The 23,124-nt window shown below is 34.5% G+C and overlaps 1 protein-coding gene across 1 annotated transcript in view; it reads left to right on the top strand.

The window, feature by feature from the left end:
• TTN (titin) overlaps positions 1–23,124 on the top strand; it is a 334,386-nt gene that overhangs the window by 145,219 nt on the left and 166,043 nt on the right. Inside the window, exons 128-164 of the mRNA XM_058189537.1 lie at positions 646–729; positions 1,006–1,071; positions 1,348–1,428; positions 1,902–1,982; positions 3,178–3,264; positions 3,515–3,589; positions 4,769–4,852; positions 5,004–5,327; positions 6,485–6,568; positions 7,423–7,500; positions 7,734–7,808; positions 8,339–8,395; positions 9,940–10,032; positions 10,392–10,454; positions 10,878–10,943; positions 11,503–11,568; positions 11,740–11,814; positions 12,017–12,091; positions 12,253–12,330; positions 12,732–12,806; positions 13,198–13,272; positions 13,428–13,502; positions 13,691–13,756; positions 14,172–14,249; positions 14,641–14,715; positions 15,673–15,747; positions 15,932–16,006; positions 16,191–16,256; positions 16,724–16,789; positions 16,971–17,045; positions 17,230–17,295; positions 17,479–17,553; positions 17,766–17,831; positions 18,552–18,617; positions 20,163–20,516; positions 21,712–21,792; positions 22,002–22,085. Of these exons, the coding sequence (XP_058045520.1) occupies positions 646–729; positions 1,006–1,071; positions 1,348–1,428; positions 1,902–1,982; positions 3,178–3,264; positions 3,515–3,589; positions 4,769–4,852; positions 5,004–5,327; positions 6,485–6,568; positions 7,423–7,500; positions 7,734–7,808; positions 8,339–8,395; positions 9,940–10,032; positions 10,392–10,454; positions 10,878–10,943; positions 11,503–11,568; positions 11,740–11,814; positions 12,017–12,091; positions 12,253–12,330; positions 12,732–12,806; positions 13,198–13,272; positions 13,428–13,502; positions 13,691–13,756; positions 14,172–14,249; positions 14,641–14,715; positions 15,673–15,747; positions 15,932–16,006; positions 16,191–16,256; positions 16,724–16,789; positions 16,971–17,045; positions 17,230–17,295; positions 17,479–17,553; positions 17,766–17,831; positions 18,552–18,617; positions 20,163–20,516; positions 21,712–21,792; positions 22,002–22,085 (3,285 nt within the window). The remainder of the gene's footprint in view (positions 1–645; positions 730–1,005; positions 1,072–1,347; positions 1,429–1,901; positions 1,983–3,177; positions 3,265–3,514; positions 3,590–4,768; positions 4,853–5,003; positions 5,328–6,484; positions 6,569–7,422; positions 7,501–7,733; positions 7,809–8,338; positions 8,396–9,939; positions 10,033–10,391; positions 10,455–10,877; positions 10,944–11,502; positions 11,569–11,739; positions 11,815–12,016; positions 12,092–12,252; positions 12,331–12,731; positions 12,807–13,197; positions 13,273–13,427; positions 13,503–13,690; positions 13,757–14,171; positions 14,250–14,640; positions 14,716–15,672; positions 15,748–15,931; positions 16,007–16,190; positions 16,257–16,723; positions 16,790–16,970; positions 17,046–17,229; positions 17,296–17,478; positions 17,554–17,765; positions 17,832–18,551; positions 18,618–20,162; positions 20,517–21,711; positions 21,793–22,001; positions 22,086–23,124) is intronic.

Below are 23,124 nucleotides of genomic sequence, written 5' to 3' on the forward strand. Positions count from 1 at the left end.
TCTTAACATATAAAGGTAGCTTAATTGACATGTTTCTTTCTTTCTCTCTCTCTCTCTCTCTCTCTGTTCTTTGTTAAAGTATAGTTCTTTTAGCAAGGTGATTCTTTTTTGAGTAGCAACTACTTACTTTCAAATTTTAGAAGTAGAATATCTTTGGCAATTTTGACTTAGAACCAGCATTTCCTCCTACTTGTAGACTAAGCAGAGTTTCACTCAACTGGCACATCAGGATGAAACAATATTTCCTCCCTTTCCCCTGATAGTATGTCAGTGCTGTTGGAAGAGTTCCTGAACAGGTTTAGCAGAAGTGGGTATATGCAGGGGTGTTAAGAGTCTGTACCAACAGTGGAACTGCTCTACTGGATAAGAAGCTGGCCTTGAACAGAAGGACCTACTTCTTAGGCTGATGGTGGTAACTGGAACCTGTCCAGTGTCTTGTATTAATTTCATATAATACCTGACTTATTTTTTTTTGCTGCTGCCATGGAATAGTATGGTTTAGTACATTCATGTATCAATGAATTAATCTGAACCCTTGATTTACATTTTGTGTCAAGGATTTCCTCCCTTCTTTTCCATATAATTTAAAGAGGCAGTTGGAAGTATTTAGAAAGTATTGCTTATATCTAAATATTTTTTCTAAAGTGCCAGAGGTCCGGAAGAGACCTGAACCAGCAAAGAAAGAACCAGTTGCTCCTCCCAAGAAAGTGGAAGCCCCTCCAGCAAGAGGTATAAATATTTACTGCTTCTTTTTAATCAGCCAAATGAGATTTTTATTCAGCAAATCTAACATGTATCGTGGGAAGAAAAGGTGGGAAGAGAAAGAAAGATTTTAAAACTTAACACTAATTTCTTTTTCATGAATTATGAAAACTACGTGTTCCTAAGTAATCTAACCTGACATGTCTTCAATGAAATGTGTGTGTCCTTAGTTCTTAGAATATATTGAACTTAAAAATATATTGTGTTGAAATCACTTCAACATTGTAAAATGTTTTTTTTAAGTGCCCAAGAAAGTTCCTCCTGAAGAGAAAGTTCCACCTAAAGTTAAAGAACCTCCACCAGCCAAAGGTAAATAAACCAAATAAGCAAGGAATTCTCAGAGATGTGTTTTGTCTATAGCTTGTTTTATTTGTTTTATGAATAGCAACTTGATTGTCACCCTATTTTGGTCCTTCTTTAGTCTTCTCCCTGTATTGTTGACAAACCCTCAGCTTCACTGCTTGTCTAATTCCTTTTGTAAATTTTAAAAATTAATATTGATTACTAAAGGCGACTATCTCACTTTAAAATATTTATGTATACTTGAAATATATGCAATTGACCTACCTTCATTATTTTTTAAAGTGACAGAAATCCGCAAGAAAAAAGTGATTACTGAAGAAAAAATATCTGTCTCTAAAAAGGAAGAAGTTCCATCAAAGAAAGGTACATCAAGTTCTAAATTCTATAGCACGTATCTATATCTTAATTTTGAATGGCAGCTGAAAGATGTCAATACAAGGTTGATAAATTGCTGAGGAGAAATGAATAAATAAAGCGCAAAGAACCTATGGGTTTCATTTCTCAAACAACCACCTCTAGGAGAAAAAAACAACAAACCACTTTTAAAACTTAGGGAGCTTTCAAAAGCACTTTGTGATATAACTAATAGAAGGAGGATTTTTTAATACAAAGAAAGTAGGGAAGCAAACTATCTTAGTAAGCTTGCCTATGTAGGTAGTATTGTTCCTCTAATTAAGTTGAATAGACCTGGTTTCCTATTTGATGTTCAGTCTTGGTTATCTTCATATTTTTAATCATGTTTGTAATTAATAATAGTGTATTTTTGTAACTTTGACTGAGTCTTATCACATATAAATAATTCAAATCAACTAAAAAAAATATATTTTAAATGCCAGTTGTGCCAAAGAAAGTTGTCCCAGAAGAGGAAGTCCGTGTTCCAAAACCTAAGAAAGAGATAGTGCCACCACCACCTAAAGGTATAATACTTGTTTGATTCTGTAGAAAGTTTTTTTATATCAGTCAGGTAATTACAGAAGTTGGGAGCTAGCTGCTTTCAAGAAAAATACATCACAACTTGCCTAGCATTTGCAAAAATGGTTTGCTCTTAACAAACAAAGAATATTAAATTAATTTGTATATAAATAAATTTCAGTTCCCGACTTTGTATTATATATCTGTTTTACTTTTTATGACTATAGTTTTAATAAGTATACTAATCAAATTTGTTAATTTGTAAGGAGAAACTATACATTATAGATACTACATTTCAAAGCAGTTGATCCAAGAGTAAATAGCCATTTATTTGTAGATCTATTTTGTCATTCAAATGAAATAAAAATAAATTATAAGACTAGATATTTCCCACAAAAGGCCTCTATATTAAGGTTTTAACATTACAGAAGTCATATGACTTGACATAAGGCAACTGATTAGCTAACATTTAGGCTGATAGTACAAATTAACCTTAGCAGTTGTTATTATTAGATGTCAGCTAGTGCTAATCAACAGAATGAATGGATTTGATAACTAAGGTGGGAACATTGTTTCCAGATATATTGGCTTCCACTTCCATAATTCCTAGCAGCCAATAAAAGTTGAAATCAACACTCCTGTAGGACACTAAATTGTAGAAGACTACTGAACTCTTTGTTGCATTTTGGATTTCCTTTTTGTTATTACAGAAATAATAAAGTCTTTTAGCGGTCTTCTTAAGTGTCATTAGCTTTGTTTGTATCTCTTATGTTCTTGGCTTTGTTGAAAAGTATTGTCTGGATCAACATCTTGCAATTATTTGCTATTGATATAGGTTTTTCATTTTGGTATGCTTTATTATGATTAATAAATAATATTTCTACTACAAAATCAGTATTGTAAAAAAAAACCAGCTTCATCTTAAGATAATTTTAAAACCAAATCAATGTTCTCTGTTCTGTAAGTGATATAGTTGTAATATGGAGTTTTTAGTATCTGTTCAGTGTAAATCTGTTAAATGCTATGTTGTTGGGCTGATGAAATTTTCAGAAGAATTGTCAATTGTCTTGTTTAGCAATTTGGTCATTGTCTGGACAGTTTGTCCATCATCCCATTTGTATCATTACTAGCATCAACAATTTATAGAGAAGAGCATAAATTCATGGCATGGTTTTCTTATTACTTTCTTTCAACTGCCAGAAGTGCCAGAAGTTCCAAAGCATCTTGTATCGGAAGAAAAAATATCTATGGTTATCCCCAAAAGAAAAGTAGCTCCACCAGAAAAAGGTATATGATCGTCATACAAAACAAAAAATTCATATATATAAGAAGACATTTCTTATGAATTCTTAAGTCAAAAAAATAGCTTTCTTCTAAAATTCTGAAGAGAATGGGCAAGGCCTATTTTTCTTTCTTTCTATTTAATTTCTAAAAGGAAGTCTCAAATAGTTCCAACCGTCTCCCTGGAATTCTTATTGCTTTAAATGATACTTCTCGTGTGGTATTCTAAAGTGAAATACTATATCTTTAATAACAGCCTTGGAAGAGCGCTGGGGTTATGCAGAGGAAGTCTCTGTTTCTCTTCATACAGAGGAGGAAGTTTCATATGCAGGTATGATATCAGTGAGGAAAAGCATCGGGGCCAGAAACTTAGTAACTGAATGATAATTTGTCACCGCCATTTAATATATGATAAGAAAATAAATATTTATCATTTATTTATAAAAATATTATCTCTCTGAGAGAACGAAGCCTCCCAGTCTGTTGCTATCTCCAATAGAAATCTTACTGATATATAATTGTGGTATGAAATTTACCATATAACATTTTAATAAAAAATTAATACATAAATACCTTAATAAAATGAATCACCAAGGGTTCTGGTTCTTAATAGCAAGGAAGATTTAATGGCCTAAAGAATAAATAATCGTATTTGATAGCTTTATTTTTTTTCTTTGAATACAACATAAGAGGTTAACAATCTAAGAAGATAAATTTTGCACAGCATTAAAAAAAAATGGCTTTTTTTCTTTTCCATTTTTTTACTTGGATAACTGCTTGAGTTGTTCTATTTCCTATACTAAAAGCTCCGTCTAAGTAAAATGGCTTGAAATAGGAAAAATATTATGGAAGCAGCATTTAGGAAGCTTATAGAAAAGGCCAACAGAAATTCAGCAGTTTCAGCACAGATTTAACATGTAGGCGGTAGTTGCTTTGGCAAGGTGGACGGTTTAGAAATAATAAAGGATAGATAGATAGATAGATAGATAGATAGATAGATAGATAGATAGATAGATAGATAGATAGATAGATGATAAAATGTCTTCTGAATGGGCTGAAAAGTTTTTTTATTTTTTATTAATCTTGGATACTCTCTGGAAAAATTGTGTAGAGAAAACTGTCTCTACCTATTATCAAAACAAATCTTTGACTTATCTTCAGTACTATTCATCGACAATACAGTGGCAAATCAGAAGTGGAAAAATATATACAAGACTTTGGCTGTTACTGACAAAAATTCTTGATGATGAAATTTGAAAAATGCATACTTTTTTTAAAAAGATGCATTAACATATCAAACATTAAAAAATTTCACATCTCCTTTTAATCCAGGAACAAGCACTGTTCAAGAAATAATGTAAATAAAAGAGATGCAACTACAGTAAAGTCAAATATCTTCTTTAATCAAATATGTGTATAGTTTGTCTGGCAACAGAAATATATGTTGGTGTCTTGCTGTTCTTAAAGCTTTTTCAGCTCATTTATATGTTAATGTACTATATCTTTAAAGTTCCTGAAGAACCTGAGAGAGCTATCAGAAAAGAAAAAATGCCTATATCAATTACTGCAAAAATGAAGAAACCTCCTGCTAAAGGTATATTTAAGATATAAATATATGTCCTTGGTCTGTTGTGTATTATTATGTTGTTCTAGTACTTATGATTATTTGAGTGTTCTTTTGATGAATGCTTACATTGTTGATTGTGTGTATAACTAAAACTCTCAAAAATTCATATTTTTTAAAGTTCCTGAGGTTCGTAAGACTGTTATTAAAAAAGAAGTGGTCCATGTGAAAGCTCCTCAATATGAAGAAGAGGCTCCTGAGTATGAAGAAGAGGAAGAAGTTCCCCAATATGAAGAGGAAGAAGTCCCACAATATGAAGAAGAGGAAAGATATGAGGAGGAAGTCTTGCGATACAAGGAAGAAGTCTCGCGATATGAGGAGGAAGTCCCACGATACGAAGAGGTAGTAACTCATGAGGAAGAAGAGGTAGTAGTGGTCCCTCATTATGAAGAGGTTCCGGAGTATGAAGAAGAGGAAGAAATTCCTCTACCTCCTCCACATAAAGGTAAAAATCAGCTTTTAAAAACAATGGCAATGTATATTTTATGAATTTGCTCGTCTCAGATTTTTTTATTTATTCAGATTTGTCATTATTTCATCTTCCTAACTGAAATTTGAAATTCATGTGTGGCTTTCAGATTATAAACTGCAAATAGGATAGTTTTAACTAGGGAATATTCCAAAAATATTTAACCTATTTAAACTATAAATCCAAAACTATATAATCCAAAATTATTCTACTTATATCCAAACTTCTAGTTGGAAACAAAGCCTACTAAACAAGCCTGCACTGTCTAAAAGTCTTGAAATATATTAGGGCAATTTTATATTTATCTGCCCAAGAAATGGAGATGAGCACCGTGCGCATTGAACATGACTTGACAGGAAAACCTTTACCCAGTGAATTCAGTGAATCTCCCAAAATAGAGGGTGTTAGTCAGATCCTTAACATAAAGCCTGAAGACATTTTTGACCCTGTCCAAGCATCATGCTTCATTTGAGTGTAATTTTAAATGTATTTTGAAGTGATTTTTTGTTTACTGGAAAGATAGCATTCTACAAGGCCTGGTTATCTTATTTATTTCAAAGAATATTTTGGGGCCCTGTATATACCCTAGAAAGTAGCGGAAAGGGCTTTGAATCCATCACTTTGATGGGGGGAGGAAAGCAATTTAGAAGTAAACGAAGATGATAGATTCCAAGGAGAATGATAGAAAGGGAGAATTTACTCGTGTGTATTCTGCTGTTCGGAATCATTTAGATGCCAGTTAGTAAACATTATGTATGGAAACATTCAGTCCCCCAAAAACTCTTCAGAAGAGTGGGGACTCTGCTGAACAATGTGGCATGAAGTGTAACAAGATACTATATCAAAGAAGATATAAGGAACTTCTCTGAGCTAATGTATGGCTTCACCAGTGTTTGCACTATGTTACCAGGGGCATTACAGAAAGAAACCAAAAAAGTCAAGATAATAATCGCTACAATGTGATCGAAGCCCAGCCCCTCCCTCCTTTTTAAATGCACAGTATCTGCGACACATAAAAAGGAGTCAAGCTTTGATTGTACAGCTATAGTTAACATCTTGACTTTTGGACCCCACTGTGGATGGCCACATCTTCCTCTGAGTCAAAACTTTTAAATATAATTTTATCTTTAAAGTGCCCGAAGTTCCCAAGAAACCCGTGCCTGAGAAAAAGAAACCTGTGCCTGTTCCTAAGAAAAAGGAAGCTCCTCCAGCCAAAGGTATGTCATATTTTCCTCATCTTTGTTTTCCTTTTCATAAGTTTTTAAGAGCTGTAAAGACACTGGCTAAGTGGATGGAGAATTATTGTAGATCTGTTTTTTTGTGTAGTAATGTCCAACGTAGTTGTGTCCTTTTTATTTATTTTTTATTTATGTATTTATCTTCCACCTTTATTACCGGCAGTCCTCAACTTATGACCACAATTGAGCCTAAAATTTCTATGGTTATGTGAGACATCTGTTAAGTGAGCTTAGCCCCATTTTACAACTTTTCTTGCCACAGTTGTTAGATGAATCACTTCAGTTGATAAGTTAGTAACCTGGTTGTTAAGTGAATCTGGCTTCGCCATTGACTTTGCTTGTGAGAAGGTTGCAAAAGGTGATCACATGACCTCGGGCCACATCAATGGTCATAAGTATGAACAAGTTGCCAAGCATCTGAATTTTGATCACATGATCATGGGGATGCCAGAAAGTTCATAACTGTGAAAAGGGTCATAAGTCACTTTTTTCAGTGATGTTGTAACTTTGAACAGTCGCTAAATGAACTGTTGTAAGTCAAGGACTACTTTTATTTTGATAAATAACTCGAGGTGGCAAATATACCTAATACTACTTTCCTTCTTCTATTTTCCCCAAAACAACAAACCTGTGAGGTGGGTTAAGCTGAGAGAGAGAGAGGGACCGGCCCAAAGTCATCCAGCTGGTTTTCATGCCTAAGGAGGGACTAGAACTCCCAAGTCTCCCGGTTTCTAGACCAGTACCTTACTCACTAGACCAAACTGACCTTGTTTGTGTGGTTTAATGTGCCATAACTTATTGGTCCTCAATCACCTCAAACCTTATCTCTAAAGTGCCTGAAGTGCCTAAGAAACCTGTCCCTGAGGAAAAGATTCCTGTGCCCAAAAGGAAAGAAGCTCCACCAGCTAAAGGTACATCACTTTGGGACTTAACATGTACAAATTCATGTAACAATCCTTGTGTCCTTTTGTGTGTTTGTGTTTGTGTGTATGCTTTTAAACACAATGTGTCGAGAAAGCGTCTTCCTGGTCTTTTCAAGTGGTCTTTATTTCTGTTTTTTGGTGTGTTTGAGGCTATTCTTCTCTGCTTTGTGCCAAAATGGAACCCCATGCTCAAAAGTATTTCTGTATTGTTTCAATCAAAGTGCCCAAGAAACCGGTACCTGAAGAGGAAGTGCACGTTCCTGTCCCTAAACGAGTAGAAGCACCTCCTGCTAAAGGTACATCATCTCGTGAGCCAGATGGTTCTATAGTTATTCACTTGGTCTATATTAAGCAAATGGCATTCAAGCCAAAACAAGCAGTTTACAACAACAGCTGATAATTTCTGTCAGTCTCGTTTTGTAAATCCCTAAACCTCTTGGGTTCAGCTGCTGCAGTTCTACCATTCCGGTTTTGATTCTTTCACTTTTCCACTTTGCTTTGCTCTCCTTTTATTCTGCTTTGAATAAAATTTATTTGCCAATTAATCTGTGCCATCTGTGCGGGAAAAGGTAGAGAACTGCCTTCACCTAAAGGTACATAAAAGAGCGCTTTTAAATTATACATTCAACTGCTTTTCCCTCATGGAACTTGCAAATATGGGTCAAATATGACTTTCAATGTGAATTACAATATCCAGGAAGAACAAGTGGATTTTTAATTATAATTCTCTAACCTGTAGTAGGGTTTGCCTTTTGCTCTTCTACCTCCTTCTGTTCTTTTTCTTTGTGATATGTTTCAAACACCAAATTTCTTAATATCTTTAAAGTGCCTGAGATCTATGAAGAAGAAGAAATTGAAGCTGAGGTGCCTCTACCACCTAAAGGTATAGCAACTTGTTTTGTAAAGAAGGGCTTGTTTATCTTGGATATTATTGTTGCATGTTCTTTACATATGTCGTTTTTATGGTCTTTGTGTTGATTGTAATTCATTTACAAATTATTTCTTAAAATTTAAGAAAAAACACTTCTTGAAGAAGACATGCCAACAAAATGTAGATCAACCTCATTCACCTTATCAAAAGCTTTTTGAATACCACCGGAATAAATACCAGTCTTTATTTTATTTTATTTTATTTTACTACATATACTCTCTTCTGTTGGAAACACAACAGTATTTTTCATTGTACATTCCAAATAATTTTTTTTGACCTGATGTTATGCATCTTTACTTAGTCATAAATCCCATTGAGTTCAATGGAATGGATTTCTAAATATGTTGGCAAAAGCTGCAGACCTCAATTTAATCTCAGAAATTTATATTTAAAACACCAGCATGAAAATATTTTTATAATACAGAACAACATGAAAGAGATACGCATTTAAAAAGAGAGATTAATAGAAATTATATGTTAAAATATGTATATATTTAGGATAGTGTTTTTTAAAGTATGATCCTAGGACCACTGGGGTTCCCCAATACCCTCTCAGGGGTCACCAAAATCAAAATATTTGCCAGCCTATGTTGAAAAGTACCATAACTTTAAAATCCCATCAAACAATTGTGAGAAATGGTAGTGGCAGCAAATGTATCCGTTTTAATTTTTAATACGGTAAATATTGATGAATGTAGTTCATAGAAACAAAGCCTTTTTTTCAGATCCTTCATATTTTTTAAAAGTAGGAAGGGGTCCTTAGAGGGAAAAAAGGTTAAAAATCATTGGCTTAGGAGAATACAGACATGCAAGCCCCCAATGATAGAGAAAATTGCAAATTAAAATGAGCATATTTTGAGAGAGGTTTTTTTTAATGCAGTACATACATGGCAACTTTGTTGTTGTTGTTAGTTGCAAAGTCATGTCTGACTCATCGCAACCCCATGGACAAGGTTCCTCCAGGCTTTCCTGTCCTCTACCATCCTCTGGAGTCCATTTAAGCTCACGCCTACTGCTTCAGTGGCCCCATCCAGCCACCTCATTCTCTGTCGTCCCCTTCTTCTTTTGCCCTCAATCTTTCCCAGCATTAGGCTCTTCTCCAGTGACTCCTTCCTTCTCATTAAGTGGCCAAAGTATTTGAGTTTCATCTTCAGGACCTGGCCTTCTAAAGAGCAGTCAGGGTTGATCTCCTCTAGGACTGACCGGTTTGATTGCCTTACATGGCATCTAGTTATGTTTTAAGGAACATTTTGGATTTATTTCCAAATAAAGATGCCAAGTCACACTAGGCTTTTGTTCCCCATTATTATTTAGCTTGAGAACCAGCTTTCCAAGCATCCTGAGTAGAATCTGGCAGAAAGCTGGTGCTAATGGCTCTTCTTGCATGTTCTTGGCTTACACTGCGTTAAAAGAAGCAATTGTGCCTTACTGTGTTTTTTTCCACTGCATCTGTTAATGAGACTTAAATCTAAATCTGAACAAAAAATGTTTTGAAGTGCCAGAAGTACCTAAGAAAGTTGTACCAGCAAAGAAGATTCCTGAACCTGTTCCCAAAAAAGTGGAGCCACCACCACCACCTGTTGCAAAAGGTACTTTGACTAATATAGAGAAAGAATTATTATGGCAGCAGCATGATTTATTCTTCTGTTACGCTAATGAAAGGACTAAGCAGACAACTTCACCGTTTCTTTCCTACCAAGTATACTAGAATTATATTAGCTGTACTTCTAAATCGTATAGGAAAAAGTGCTATGTGCTTTCTATCTGCAAACATTTTAACCTGATAGAGGTTGCCCTGAATTATTCAATTACTAAGTCCTTTTTGTTAACCATTTCTGCAAATGCCTAGCTTTTCCATTCATACTTCACTTTCTTAAGAAAATTCTTATTGTCATTATCTTCCTATGGGGGCCTCAAATCAAACTCTCCCAACTATTTTTTTTTAAAGTTCCTGAACCTGTTCCAGAAGAGAAAGTGCCTGTTCCCAAAAAGGTGCCACCTCCAGCCAAAGGTACATCTAAAATTTGAACCTGTGTGAAAATAAATTATCATGGACCATACTTCTTGCTCATGTTCCTCAATTAAGTAAAAAAATACCACCAATGTTTCGAAGTTTTGTGTTTTCTTGTACATCTGTACATGATGAGTTGCAAAGTAATTCTTAAAACAAGAAAACCATCTCTTTTTAAAGTGTTTGAAGAGGAAGGGCCTGTTCCCAAGAAAGTGCCACCTCCAGCAGTTAAAGATATATCTAACATTTAAAATAGTTATACCAAAAACATTAACACTGGCATTACTTGTCATTCTTATTCTTAAGTATTAGACACCAATATGGCTACCATAGTTCAAAGATTTCTGACATCTTATATGTTTGTCCATGATGAGCTGAGCTCAACATCTTTAAGTAAAAATATTTATCTTTCAATTCCTGAAGTTCCCAAACCTGTCCCAGAAGAGGAAGTGCCTGTTCCCAAAAAAGTGCCAGCTCCACCAGCCAAAGGTATATCTAATATTTATAACAGTGGGAAAGAACATCAAGATAGATATTCATCTATAGTCTTAAGTACAGGTAGTCCTCAATTTACAACAGTTCATTTAGTGACTGTTCAAAGTTACAACAGAACTGAAAAAAAGTGACTCATGGCCATTTTTCACACTTACAATGTTGCACTGCCCCCATGGTCAATGTGATCAAAATTTAGACACTTGGCAACTGGTTCATATTTATGATCATTACTGTGTCCCAAGGTCACGTGATCCCCTATTGCAATCTTCTGACCAGCAAAGTCAATGCGGAATCCAATTTCATTCAACAACCATGTTGATAATTTAACAACTGCAGGGATTAACTTAATGTGGCTGGAAAAGTCATAAAATGGGGCAAAACTCACTTCACAAATGTTTCACTTAGCATCATAAATTTTGGGCTCAATCGTGGTCGTAACTCAAGGGCTACCTGTATAATGTAGTTCAATTTTTTGTGGTATCTTATATGTTTTTTGATGGTGAGTTGAACTCATATCTTAAAAGAAAATCCATCTGTCTTTCAATTTCTGAAGTTCCCAAACCTGTACCGGAAGAGAAAGTCCCTGTTCCCAAAAAGGTTCCAGCTCCACCAGCTAAAGGTATGCCCAATTAAAACAGTAATATGAAAAACAAAACATTAACATTAATGTTACTTGTCGTCTGTGTTATTAGTCGTGAACTTTGGTACTTCAAAGTCTGTGATTTCTTATATGTTTGCACTTGTTGAGACCAACCTCTTTATAAAAAAATCCTCCATATTATCTTAAAAGTGCCTGAAGTTCCTAAACCTGTCCTGGAAGAGGAAGTACCTGTTCCCAAAAAGGTGCCAACTCCACCAGCCAAAGGTACATATTATATTTAAAATAGCAATATGAAAAAAAAAATTACATTGCTATTACTTGTCATCCTTATTCTTAAATGTTAGACACAAATACTGCTAAAATTCAAAGTTTTCTGGTACTTTATATCTTTCTGGATTGAGCCGAATAACTTAAAGAAAAACCATCTATCTTTCAATTTTTTAAAAAAACCCATCTCTTTTCAAAGTGCCTGAAGTTCCCAAACCAGTCCCAGAAGAAAAAATGCCTGTTCCCAAAAAAGTACCACCTCCAAAAGCTAAAGGTATGTCTTATCTAATGAAGAAACATTAGCATTAATATTACTTGTCATCCCTGTTGTTAGGCATAAATTGTGGTAGTTCAAAGTTTTGTGATGTCTTATGTGTTTGTCCATGAAGAGATGACAATCTTTTTAAAAAATATCCTCCATACTATCTTTAAAAGTGCCTGAAGTTCCCACACCTGTCCCAGAAGAGGAAGTACCTATTCCCAAAAAAGTTCCAGCACCACCACCAGCCAAAGGTAACTGTAAAATTTGTAACAGTACTAAAAAGTTATAAATGTTGTCATCGCTTGTCACTGATCTAGACTAGTGTCAGTATTTAAATTTTGTCATATCTTGTTTGTTGTCTATGTTGAGACCAAAATCTTTAAGAATTCTTATTATCTTTAAAATATATAAGATCGCAAATGAATTCCAGAAACCAATCTGATTCCTCCTATAAAGGCAACCACTCGCTGTGCTAAGTGTACATCTTGTCTTTAAAACCTCTTAAAACAAATAAATGTTGACAGTATTTGTCATTAATCTTTGTCAGTCAAGTACATAATAGCCATATTAGTAGTTTAAACTTCTATTAAGTTTGTTCATATTGACTTGAGTACATAATACTTAAAAAAAAACAACCATACTATTTTCAAAGTGCCTAAAGTTTCCAAACCTGTCCCAGAAGAGGAAGTGCCTGTTCCCAAAAAAGTGCCAGCTCCACCAGCCAAAGGTATATCTAATATTTATAACAGCATGAAAAACACTAACGTTCAATCATATTCTTAAATATTAGTGTTGGAATATATTATGTTGGAATATATATTTTATAAAATAACTACAGTAGTATTCAGCTCGTATATGGCAGTGTTTACAAGTTTGGATCTATAGTATAAACTTTATGTCCTTTTGTTCTAAGAAAACTTTTCTGTTTCCTGTTATACTTAAACAGTTAAGCAGTAAAGCACATGGTGACTGTACACTTTTTGATCTGTAGTGCTATATATAAACAGAATTTATAACAATTAGACAACAAAAACTAATAGTTCAATGTTTCATAGTATCTTCTGGTGACTTGAGACCAAAATCATTTTTAAAAATTAAAAACTCTTTTTTTTTAAAAGTGCCTGAAGTGCCCAAACCTGTCCCAGAAGAGAAAGTACCCGTTCCCAAAAAGGTGCCAGCTCCTCCCGCTAAAGGTACAGGTGAAATTTGTAACATTGTGAAAACAAAATTGACAATATATTTCACAATGCCCTAATTAATGCTTCACATTCTTGAGTTGTCTTCTGAATTTGCCAATAGTGAATTGATAACAAAATCTTAAAATAAGAAAATCCTACATTTTTTAAAGTGCCTGAAGTTCCCATACCAGCTGTAGAAGAAGAAGTGCCCATTCCTAAAAAAGTACCAGCTCCACCAGCCAAAGGTACATCTAACTTTTGAAAAAAAAATAATATGGAAAGAAGTTTAATATTGACGTGGCTTGTCATCTTTATTCTTGAGCATAAGAAATAAATACTGGCAGTTCAAAGTTTTGTGATGTCTTACATGTTTGTCCATGGTGAGTTGAGCTCAAAATCTTACGGACAAAAATCTGTCTTTCAATCCCTGAAGTTCCCAAACCTGTTCCAGAAGAGAAAATGCCTGTTGCTAAAAAGGTGCCAGCTCCACCAGCTAAAGGTACATGTGAAATGTATAAGTCTATGAAAAACATAAATGTTGACAATATCTGCGGCGTTCTTAAATTTTCAGCACTAATATCAGATTGTGGTGTTTTGTGATGTTTTGTATGTTATCCAAGTTATGATCAAAATCTTTTTTAAAAAATCTTTATTTAACTTGTCTGCAATTGCCACCATGTTATGTGCGAGAATGTTTCTTTCCTCTTAGAGGCGTTAGGTGCTCTTGCCAAATATTTAATACTTAAAATATCTTGAAAACGAATGAATGTGGGGAGTATGTATCATTAATATTTTAAATTTCAAATATCTACACTAGTGCTGCAAGCTTTTAGGTCTTCCATATTGGTTTGTGTTGATTTGAAATAAATAAAAAATATTCATTATATTTAAAAAAAATCATACTGTCTTTCAAGTCCCTGAAGTTCCCAAAGTAGTGGAGGAAGAAGAAATATTTGAAGTTCCCAAAAAAGTGCCAGCCCCACCAGCCAAAGGTACATCTAATATTTATAACAAAGGACTAATGTTGGCATTTTTTATCATTCAAATGCCTAACAATGAGTCACCAATATCAGTAGTTCAAAGTTTGTGAAGTCTTACATGTTTGTTGTCCCTAGTGAGCTGAGCTCAAAATATTACAAAAAACATCTATCTATCTTTCAAGTCCCTTCAGTTTCCAAACCTGTTCCTGAAAAGCTGCCAACTCTATCTGTTGAGTTTTGCATAGAATATTAATAGCAGTTGGGGTAAAACGTTGATGTTAGCTGTCATACATCTTCTTAAATATTAAATACCAATTTCTGTTGAAAAATATCTAGCAGCTTGTATGCTAGTCTATGCTGATTTGAGATCAAACCTTTAAAAAGGAACCATCTCTTTTTAAAGTGCCTGAAGTTCCCAAGCCTGTCCCAGAAGAAAAAGTAGCTGTTCCCAAAAAAGTACCAGCTCCACCAGCCAAAGGTACAGGTGAAACTTGAAAGAAGTATGAAAGAAAATACTATGGTGATATTGCTAGCCATGTATCTTCTTCAGCTGAATGTTAAACAACAAAATTAATAACTTAAATGTTTTACTGTGTTTTGTATTGTCTATCCATGTTGACTTGAGACCTACATCTTTTTTTTTAAATCTTCCTGTCTTAAAAGTCCCCAAGGTTTCCAGATATGTCCAGGAAGATAAAGTGCCTATTCTCAAAGAAATACCCATACCATGCTTCAAATATTTACGATAGTATAAAAAAAAATGAATTACTTGTCATCCATATCCTTAAACATTGGACAAAAATCTTGTTAGTTCAAAGTTTTGTGCTGTCTTGTATGTTTGTCTATGGTGAGTTGAACTCTATATCTTAAAGGAAAAAAAATACCTATCTTTCAAGTCCTTGAAATTCCCAATCTTGTTCCAGAAGAAGTGCCAGAAGTTCCCCAGATATATACCAGCTCCCACCAGTTAAAGTTTGTTCCCACTAATTTTCAAAACCAAAGGGTGGGGGAATGACATTACCTGTCACTGTTATTCTCCAGTTAAGAGCAGAACAATGTCAATAGTTATGAGAGAATTTGAGGAGGCTGAAGTAGAAACAGGAGGAATTTAGACAGAAACCATCCACAGTTAATGGAGATGTTCAACTGTAACTCAGTCTGAATTGTGAAAAGCCTAGAAAGAAGAGTCAGACTCCATTTCAATAAACTCATTAATAAAAGAGAATGGGTGATTACTGTTGCCTTTTCCAGGATTCTTTAACTCTTGCATTAAAGGCCTTCAGAATGTCTACGTGCTTCTTGCTTCCTTGATCATGAGATGCAATATTGGGCTTGAAGGTTCTTTGGTGTTTTGTTATGTCTTCTATTGTATGTTTCACTTTGGTGACTTGAGAACAAAATCTTTATTAAAAATCGTTAAATCTTTTTCTCCAAGTTCCTGAAGTTCCAAAACCTGTCCCAGAAGAGAAAGTGCCTGTTCCGAAAAAGGTGCCACCTCCACCAGCCAAAGGTACAGATGAAATGTGTAACCCTGTGGAAAAAAAAAAAAAGTTGAAAATATATATCACTTATATTCTTCAATTAAGGGTTAAATACAAAGAACAGAAGGTTCAGAGTTTTGCATTGTTTTCTATATTTGTCAATGGTGAACTAAGAACAAAACTTTGAAATAAGAAAACCATCTCTTTTTAAAGTGCCTGAAGTTCCCAAAGCTGTCCCAGAAGAGAAAGTGCCTGTTCCCAAAAAAGTGCCACCTCCACCAGCCAAAGGTACATCTATCATTTATAACAGTAAGAGGAAAACATTAAGATTAAAATTTCTTATCATCCATATTGTTTAGCATTAAGCACCAGCATTCATAGTGCAAAACTGAGCAATGTCTTCTATGTTTATTGATGGTGGGATGAGCTCAACATCTTAAAAGAAAATGTATCTGTCTTTCAATCCCTGAAGTTCCCAAACCTGTCCCGGAAGAGGAAGTGCCTGTTCCTAAAAAAGTGCCAGCTCCACCAGCCAAAGGTACATATAATATGTGTAATAGTAATATGAAAAAAAATAATGTTGACATTACTTGCAATCCTTATTCTTAAGTATTAGACACCAATATTGGTAGGTTAAAATCTTGTGATGTCTTATGTGTTGGTCAATGTTGCCTTGAGACCAAAATCTTTTTGAAAAAAATCCTCTATACTATCTTTAAAGTGCCTGAAGTTCCAAAACCTGTCCCGGAAGAGAAAGTGCTTATTCCCAAAAAAGTGCCACCTCCACCAGCCAAAGGTATATCTAACATTTAAAATAGTTAATACCAAAATCATTAACACTGACATTACTTGTCATCCTTATTCTTAAGTGGTTGAAACCAATATTGTCTATTCTCAAGTAGACACCAATACTCTAGTTCAAAGTTTTTGGGTATCTTATATGTTTGTCCATGTTGAGTTGAGTTCAAAATCTTTAAGAAAAAATCTATCTTTCAATTTCTGAACTTCCCAAACCTGTCCCAGAAGAGGAAGTGCCCATCCCCAAAAAGGTGCCACCTCCACCAGCCAAAGGTACAGATGAAATGTGTAACCCTGTGAAAAAAAAAAAGTTGAAAATATATATCACTTATATTCTTCAATTAAGGGTTAAATACAAAGAACAGAAGGTTCAGAGTTTTGCATTGTTTTCTATATTTGTCAATGGTGAACTAAGAACAAAACTTTGAAATAAGAAAACCATCTCTTTTTAAAGTGCCTGAAGTTCCCAAAGCTGTCCCAGAAGAGAAAGTGCCTGTTCCCAAAAAAGTGCCACCTCCACCAGCCAAAGGTACATCTATCATTTATAACAGTAAGAGGAAAACATTAAGATTAAAATTTCTTATCATCCATATTGTTTAGCATTAAGCACCAGCATTCATAGTGCAAAACTGAGCAATGTCTTCTATGTTTATTGATGGTGGGATGAGCTCAACATCTTAAAAGAAAATGTATCTGTCTTTCAATCCCTGAAGTTCCCAAACCTGTCCCGGAAGAGGAAGTGCCTGTTCCTAAAAAAGTGCCAGCTCCACCAGCCAAAGGTACATATAATATGTGTAATAGTAATATGAAAAAAAATAATGTTGACATTACTTGCAATCCTTATTCTTAAGTATTAGACACCAATATTGGTAGGTTAAAATCTTGTGATGTCTTATGTGTTGGTCAATGTTGCCTTGAGACCAAAATCTTTTTGAAAAAAATCCTCTATACTATCTTTAAAGTGCCTGAAGTTCCCAAACCTGTCCCGGAAGAGAAAGTGCTTATTCCCAAAAAAGTGCCACCTCCACCAGCCAAAGGTATATCTAACATTTAAAATAGTTAATACCAAAATCATTAACACTGACATTACTTGTCATCCTTATTCTTAAGTGGTTGAAACCAATATTGTCTATTCTCAAGTAGACACCAATACTCTAGTTCAAAGTTTTTGGGTATCTTATATGTTTGTCCATGTTGAGTTGAGTTCAAAATCTTTAAGAAAAAAAATACTTTCTTTCAATTCCCAAAGTTCCCAAACCTGTCCCAGAAGAGGAAGTGCCCGTCCCCAAAAAGGTGCCAGTTCCACCAGCCAAAGGTACATCCAAGATTTATAATACTAAGAAAGAACATCAAGATTGGTGTTGCTTGCCATCTATATCCTTAAGTGTTAAGTATCGCTACGGTAGTTAAAAGTTCTCTGGTATTTTATGTTTGTCCATAGTAAGTTGAGCTCAAAATCTCTAAGAAAAAAAAACCTTTCAATTTCTGAACTTACATTGTTTCTTCATGGTGAGTTGAGCTCAATATCTTTAAGGGGGAAAAAAATCTATCTTTCAATTTCTGAACTTCCCAAACCTGTCCCAGAAGAGGAAGTGCCAGTTCCAAAAAAACAAAGCCAAAGGCATATTCACCATTTTTAAAAATAGTATAAAAACATTACTTCTCTTCCTTCTTCTTAAGCATTAGGCACCAATATTGGTCATTGAAAGTGTTGTGATGTCTTATATGTTTGTCCATGTTGATCAAAATATATACAAAAATATATTTTGTACTATCTTATAAGTGCCTGAAGTTCCCAAACTTGTCCTGGAAAAGACAAGTTTCCTAAAGAGGTGCCAGCTTCACCAACCAAAAGTATATCTAATTTTTTGCTATAGTAATATGAAAAAGATTAATGTTGACAATATTTGGAATTCTTATTCTTAAAAGGATTTGACACCAATGTTAGTAGGTATTGTGATGTTTTATGTGTTTGTCCATGATGAGTTAAGCTCAATATCTTTAAGAAAAAAAATCTATCTTTCAATTCTTAAAGTTCCCAAACCTGTTCCAGAAGAGAAAGTGCCTGTTTCCAAAAAAGTGCCAGCTCCACCAGCCAAAGGTACATCTAATATTTTGAAACTCTGCAGAAAAAACTATATTGATTCAAATGCTACGGGACAGGATTGTGTTGTACAACAGCATACATGATCTGGACTATGTTTTTCTCTTCCCAAAATTGCCAAATCAGAGGTTACCCAGTGAAATTGAATCCTGATAGAAATCAAACAAACGAACAAAAATGTGTTTTTATACAACATGTAATTCAACGTTGGAATTTGGAATCATGAACTGTAATGCTGGCTACCAGTTTAGCTGGCTTTAAATAAGGGTTGGATCGAATCTCGGAAATCAAGGGGGATCAATGGCTATTAGCTTTGAGGGCACTATGGCTGCCTCCGAAGGCCATCTGCTAGGAGATCTATAGGCTTCCTTATGCAGTTGAGTAGCTACTATGAGAACCAATGCTGGACTAGATGGGCTAAGGGTCTGATTCACAAGGAACTGCTTATGTTCTTATGTTCTTATATTCTTATTGATGCTACCTGTTACATTCTTAAATATTAAGCACCAGTATCAACCACTCAGAATTTTTCTTATATGTTGTCTTATATGTTGTTCTTATATATTGTCTTATATGTTTTATCATAAAAAAAACCCACCTCTGTACTATCTTTAAAGTGCCTGGAGTTCCTAAACCTGTTCTAGAAGAGAAAATGCCAGTTCCTTCAACCAATATTTATATCTATATAAATATTGGAATCATTCACCTTGTCACTGATGTATCATTTCTCTTGTTCCAGAAAAAACTCAAAAAAACCCAAAGCTGTTAAAGAGTATATCCAATTTCGCTCCATATTGCTAGGGACCTCATAATTTAAAATACCTGATGTGTCCAAGGAAATCTTTATTGAAATGAATGTACCCATTACGCAACCTAAAAAAAAAAGTTCAATCCACTTATGAAAGGCACAATGCTTACCTGGTTAAAACTTTATTCCATGGTATTAAACTTGGTATACTGTATATACTTTATTGTCTATTAAATATATGTCAATAATATGTATGTCAAATGTTTACAAACAAAAACCCTGAATGCAGGTTGTATGTTTCATGTTGCTTTCTTATTCTTTTATTGCAAATCAATGACTATGTAACCAGTTGCAGTCCTCTCGACAACTATATAATTTACTTGGTGACTTGGGATTGCCACTATCTCATGGGGCTTTTGTTGTAAGAATTAAACGAGGAGAGACCTAATCTGAACTCTCAAAACAAAGTAGAATGTAAAGTTAAATAAAAGTAAAAAAAGAGAGAAAGAGATTCATATCGAAAATTATTTGCTGCTATGTAAAAAGACATTTGCATTTTCTAACAAAGATTTTTTCCTCATAATCTTTCATAATGCCTTCCAGTTTATTTCTGCTGACTAAAAATATCGTATGGTTACATGCTTTTTTTAGTTAGGTTAGGTTAGGTTACATGCTTTTTTTAGAATAAGGTATTATAATCATTTGATAGCTGTGGGTGCTTTTAGTTTCAAAACTTTGTTTTGAATGGTTTTTATGCAGTCTTTGAAATAATGGCAAGTTAATTGTCTTTAAAGTGCCTGTGATAAGAAAGAAGATTGTCCATAAGGAAAAGGTCACTGCTCCTGTTCCTACTGCTGAAGAATATGTTTATGAAGAATATGAGAAGTATGAAACATACAAGGAGGCTGAGGAATACTTACCAGCAGAAGAAGCTGAAGAAGAATATGCAGAAGTGCCAGAAGAACCTGAAGCTGAGCGTTATGAGGAGGTTTCAGAAGAACCTGAAGCTGAGTATTATGAGGAAGCTCCAGAAGAACCTGAAACTGAAGAGTATAAGGAAACAGTGGAATCAGAGGAATATGAATATTATGAAGAAGTTAAAGAGGCAGAAGAATATGAGGAAGTGTATGAGGCTCCACCAGCCATAGGTACATCAATTCTTTTATTTGTGGTGTCTTGACTAGACTGTCTTTAAATATCTTCATTCCATCAACCCCCATTGATTGTATATAGAAGGTTCCATGTGAGAATATAGATCAAACCAACTCTCCTGTTGTTACTGGGAATTTTCAAGATAAAATATTGTTATTTAGTTATTTATGTATCATATTTAGAAACCAGGTATCTCTCTCATAGAGGGACTCTGGACAGTGTGCAAATAAATTCTATTATGCAGAGAGCTTTCATAAGCATGGAGGAGAATGGAATAGGGAGAATCTAATAAATAAATATCCTCCCCCAGCTCCCTCACCCAAGTCACTGCAATATGCTCACTTTAGGAGAACTTGTACTTAGGATCAATTTTATAACTTAAATCCCTCCTTTAACAAAATGATAGTTACATAACTTTCCCTTTTTCTCTCCTATTCCTCCCCCCACCCCCATTTTGTACCTTTGAGTTGGTCTCAACTCCTGGTGAATAAACGCATTAATCTGCAGATTTCCTGGCAACATGTTTTTGGAAGTGTTTTACCCTGCCTATAAAGGATTGTACCTAGGAGAGAAATATAGATAAATTATTATCATAGTTTTTTCTGGAACCTCATGTTTCTTTATTAAAGGATCACATTCTTTATATTTCCTTTTTCATTAGCATTCTTGATCAAAGCTAGGCCAATTAATTTAATTGCTTAACTTTGAGGAATATATGTTGTAAATTACCTAGGTTTTCCTACCACTATCACTATTTATTCACGGGCTTTGCAATTCATGGGTTTTGAGAATTCATGCTAAATATCTGAAGAAGGGAAAAATCATAGAAGGGGAAAAAATTCAAAACATAAGTTTGAACCCCAACATTTTGGCTCAAGACCAGAAGGCGTTTCTACATGAGCTAGAGCAGTGCAACTTTAAGATGTGTGGTTCCTGGGGTTGAGACACACTTTGCCAGAGAGTTGTCCAATTGTCAAATGCAGCCCCATTCCTCCCTTCCTGTCCAATCCGCAACTGTTTTAAGAAATTTTTATTTTGTGATTGGAATGATTGCCCACCATGAATTTGTCTCTTTTTTGTTTCTCCCTAAAATCTGAATGTGAGAGACTCAATTTGTTCTTCTTCATTGTTGACTAATCCCTAATTCAATGGCTGAATACATATTTTAAAAAGAAATTCATCTTTTTAAAGTGCCTGAAGTTCGGAAGCCAGTCCCAAAAGAAAAGGTACCAACTGCTGTTCCTAAAAAAGAAGTGGCACCTCCACCTAAAGGTACCCTTTTTCTTCAACTATCATTATGATATAAATTCTGACTTAATTGCTGATATTCTACATCATCTTCTCTCTTTGCTTTGTATGTATTGATTATGTCAAATTATGTGCTCACTAAGCGTGTTCTGTTCTTTCCTCATTATTAAGTAACATTCTTCTCAGAATCCTATACAAATCAATAACTAAAAAAGATATCTGTATCTTTAAAGTGCCTGAAGTGCCCAAGAAAGCTGTTCCTGAAGAGAAGGTGCCTAAGCCTGTTCCAAAAAGAAAAGAGCCTTTACCACCTAAAGGTACATTGAATATTGATGAGAAAGGAGATTAAAATCTTATATTTCTTTTCATCTGTTTGGTGTTAATGATATTGAAGGGTTTTGTTTCTGTCTGGACATTATTCACCCAGGCCTTGGGTAAGGGTGGCTGGTGGCCCCTTTCTGGGATGTCAATTGTTGGTGGGAGGATTTGGGGTTCCCTGAATTCACCACTTTTGGTCTTCTTCCTTTATGATATCTGAGTGTATTGTTCTTTTGTTTCAGTTGAACTATTTTTGTATTGTTTGGCACATTATGACAAAGATTCATTATTGAAATCCTAATTTAAACGTGAAATATCTTATCAAACAAAGCAGTGTTAGCAGCCGTGATATGATCAGCAATATACTAATTCATTTTTGGCTGCAAAATTAATTGCTCCGGCTGCTAATCACTGTATTTTGAAAAGGAAAGTGCAATCATGGCTCTTCTTTTTTGTTCCCTTCTGGGTTTTGTTTTGTTTTTTTTACTATTGCTGTTCTTTGATGCTGTTTTTGTGTCGTCGTCCACTACTTTGTTCTTTGTTTTTAAAAGTTTGAACAACTGTAAGCCACCCTGAGACACTAACAGTAAGGCAGCATATATATTTAATATTGCTATTATTTACTTTATTCATTTAACATAAAACTCAGTCAACTGAACATTCAAACATACATCACAAATACCATTGATTGGTGCTAATGGTTGACATGGGTTGCTGCCAGCGTCCTAGGTATCAACCAAGTGCCTTCTTAAGGTATGCAATGTTCCAAGTAGCGCAGTTTTTTGCAGTTCTGCTGGTGTTATTGCAGGAAGCTGCAATTTGTTGATGTATCTCATAAAATTCATTATTATTATTATCATTATTATCATCATCATCATCATCATCATTATTTTTGACATAGAAAGCAAATAATGAATTATCTTTTTGAGAGTTTTAGTTTGAGCTTTAGTTATCATGGATTACATGTCTTCTTATCGGTTGTTTGAATGCTGTCTTTCTTATGTGTTGTTTGTGTGCATCATTTTGAAATTTCTACTA

This window comes from Ahaetulla prasina, chromosome 1, assembly GCF_028640845.1.
Source record: "Ahaetulla prasina isolate Xishuangbanna chromosome 1, ASM2864084v1, whole genome shotgun sequence".
NCBI lineage: Eukaryota > Metazoa > Chordata > Lepidosauria > Squamata > Colubridae > Ahaetulla > Ahaetulla prasina.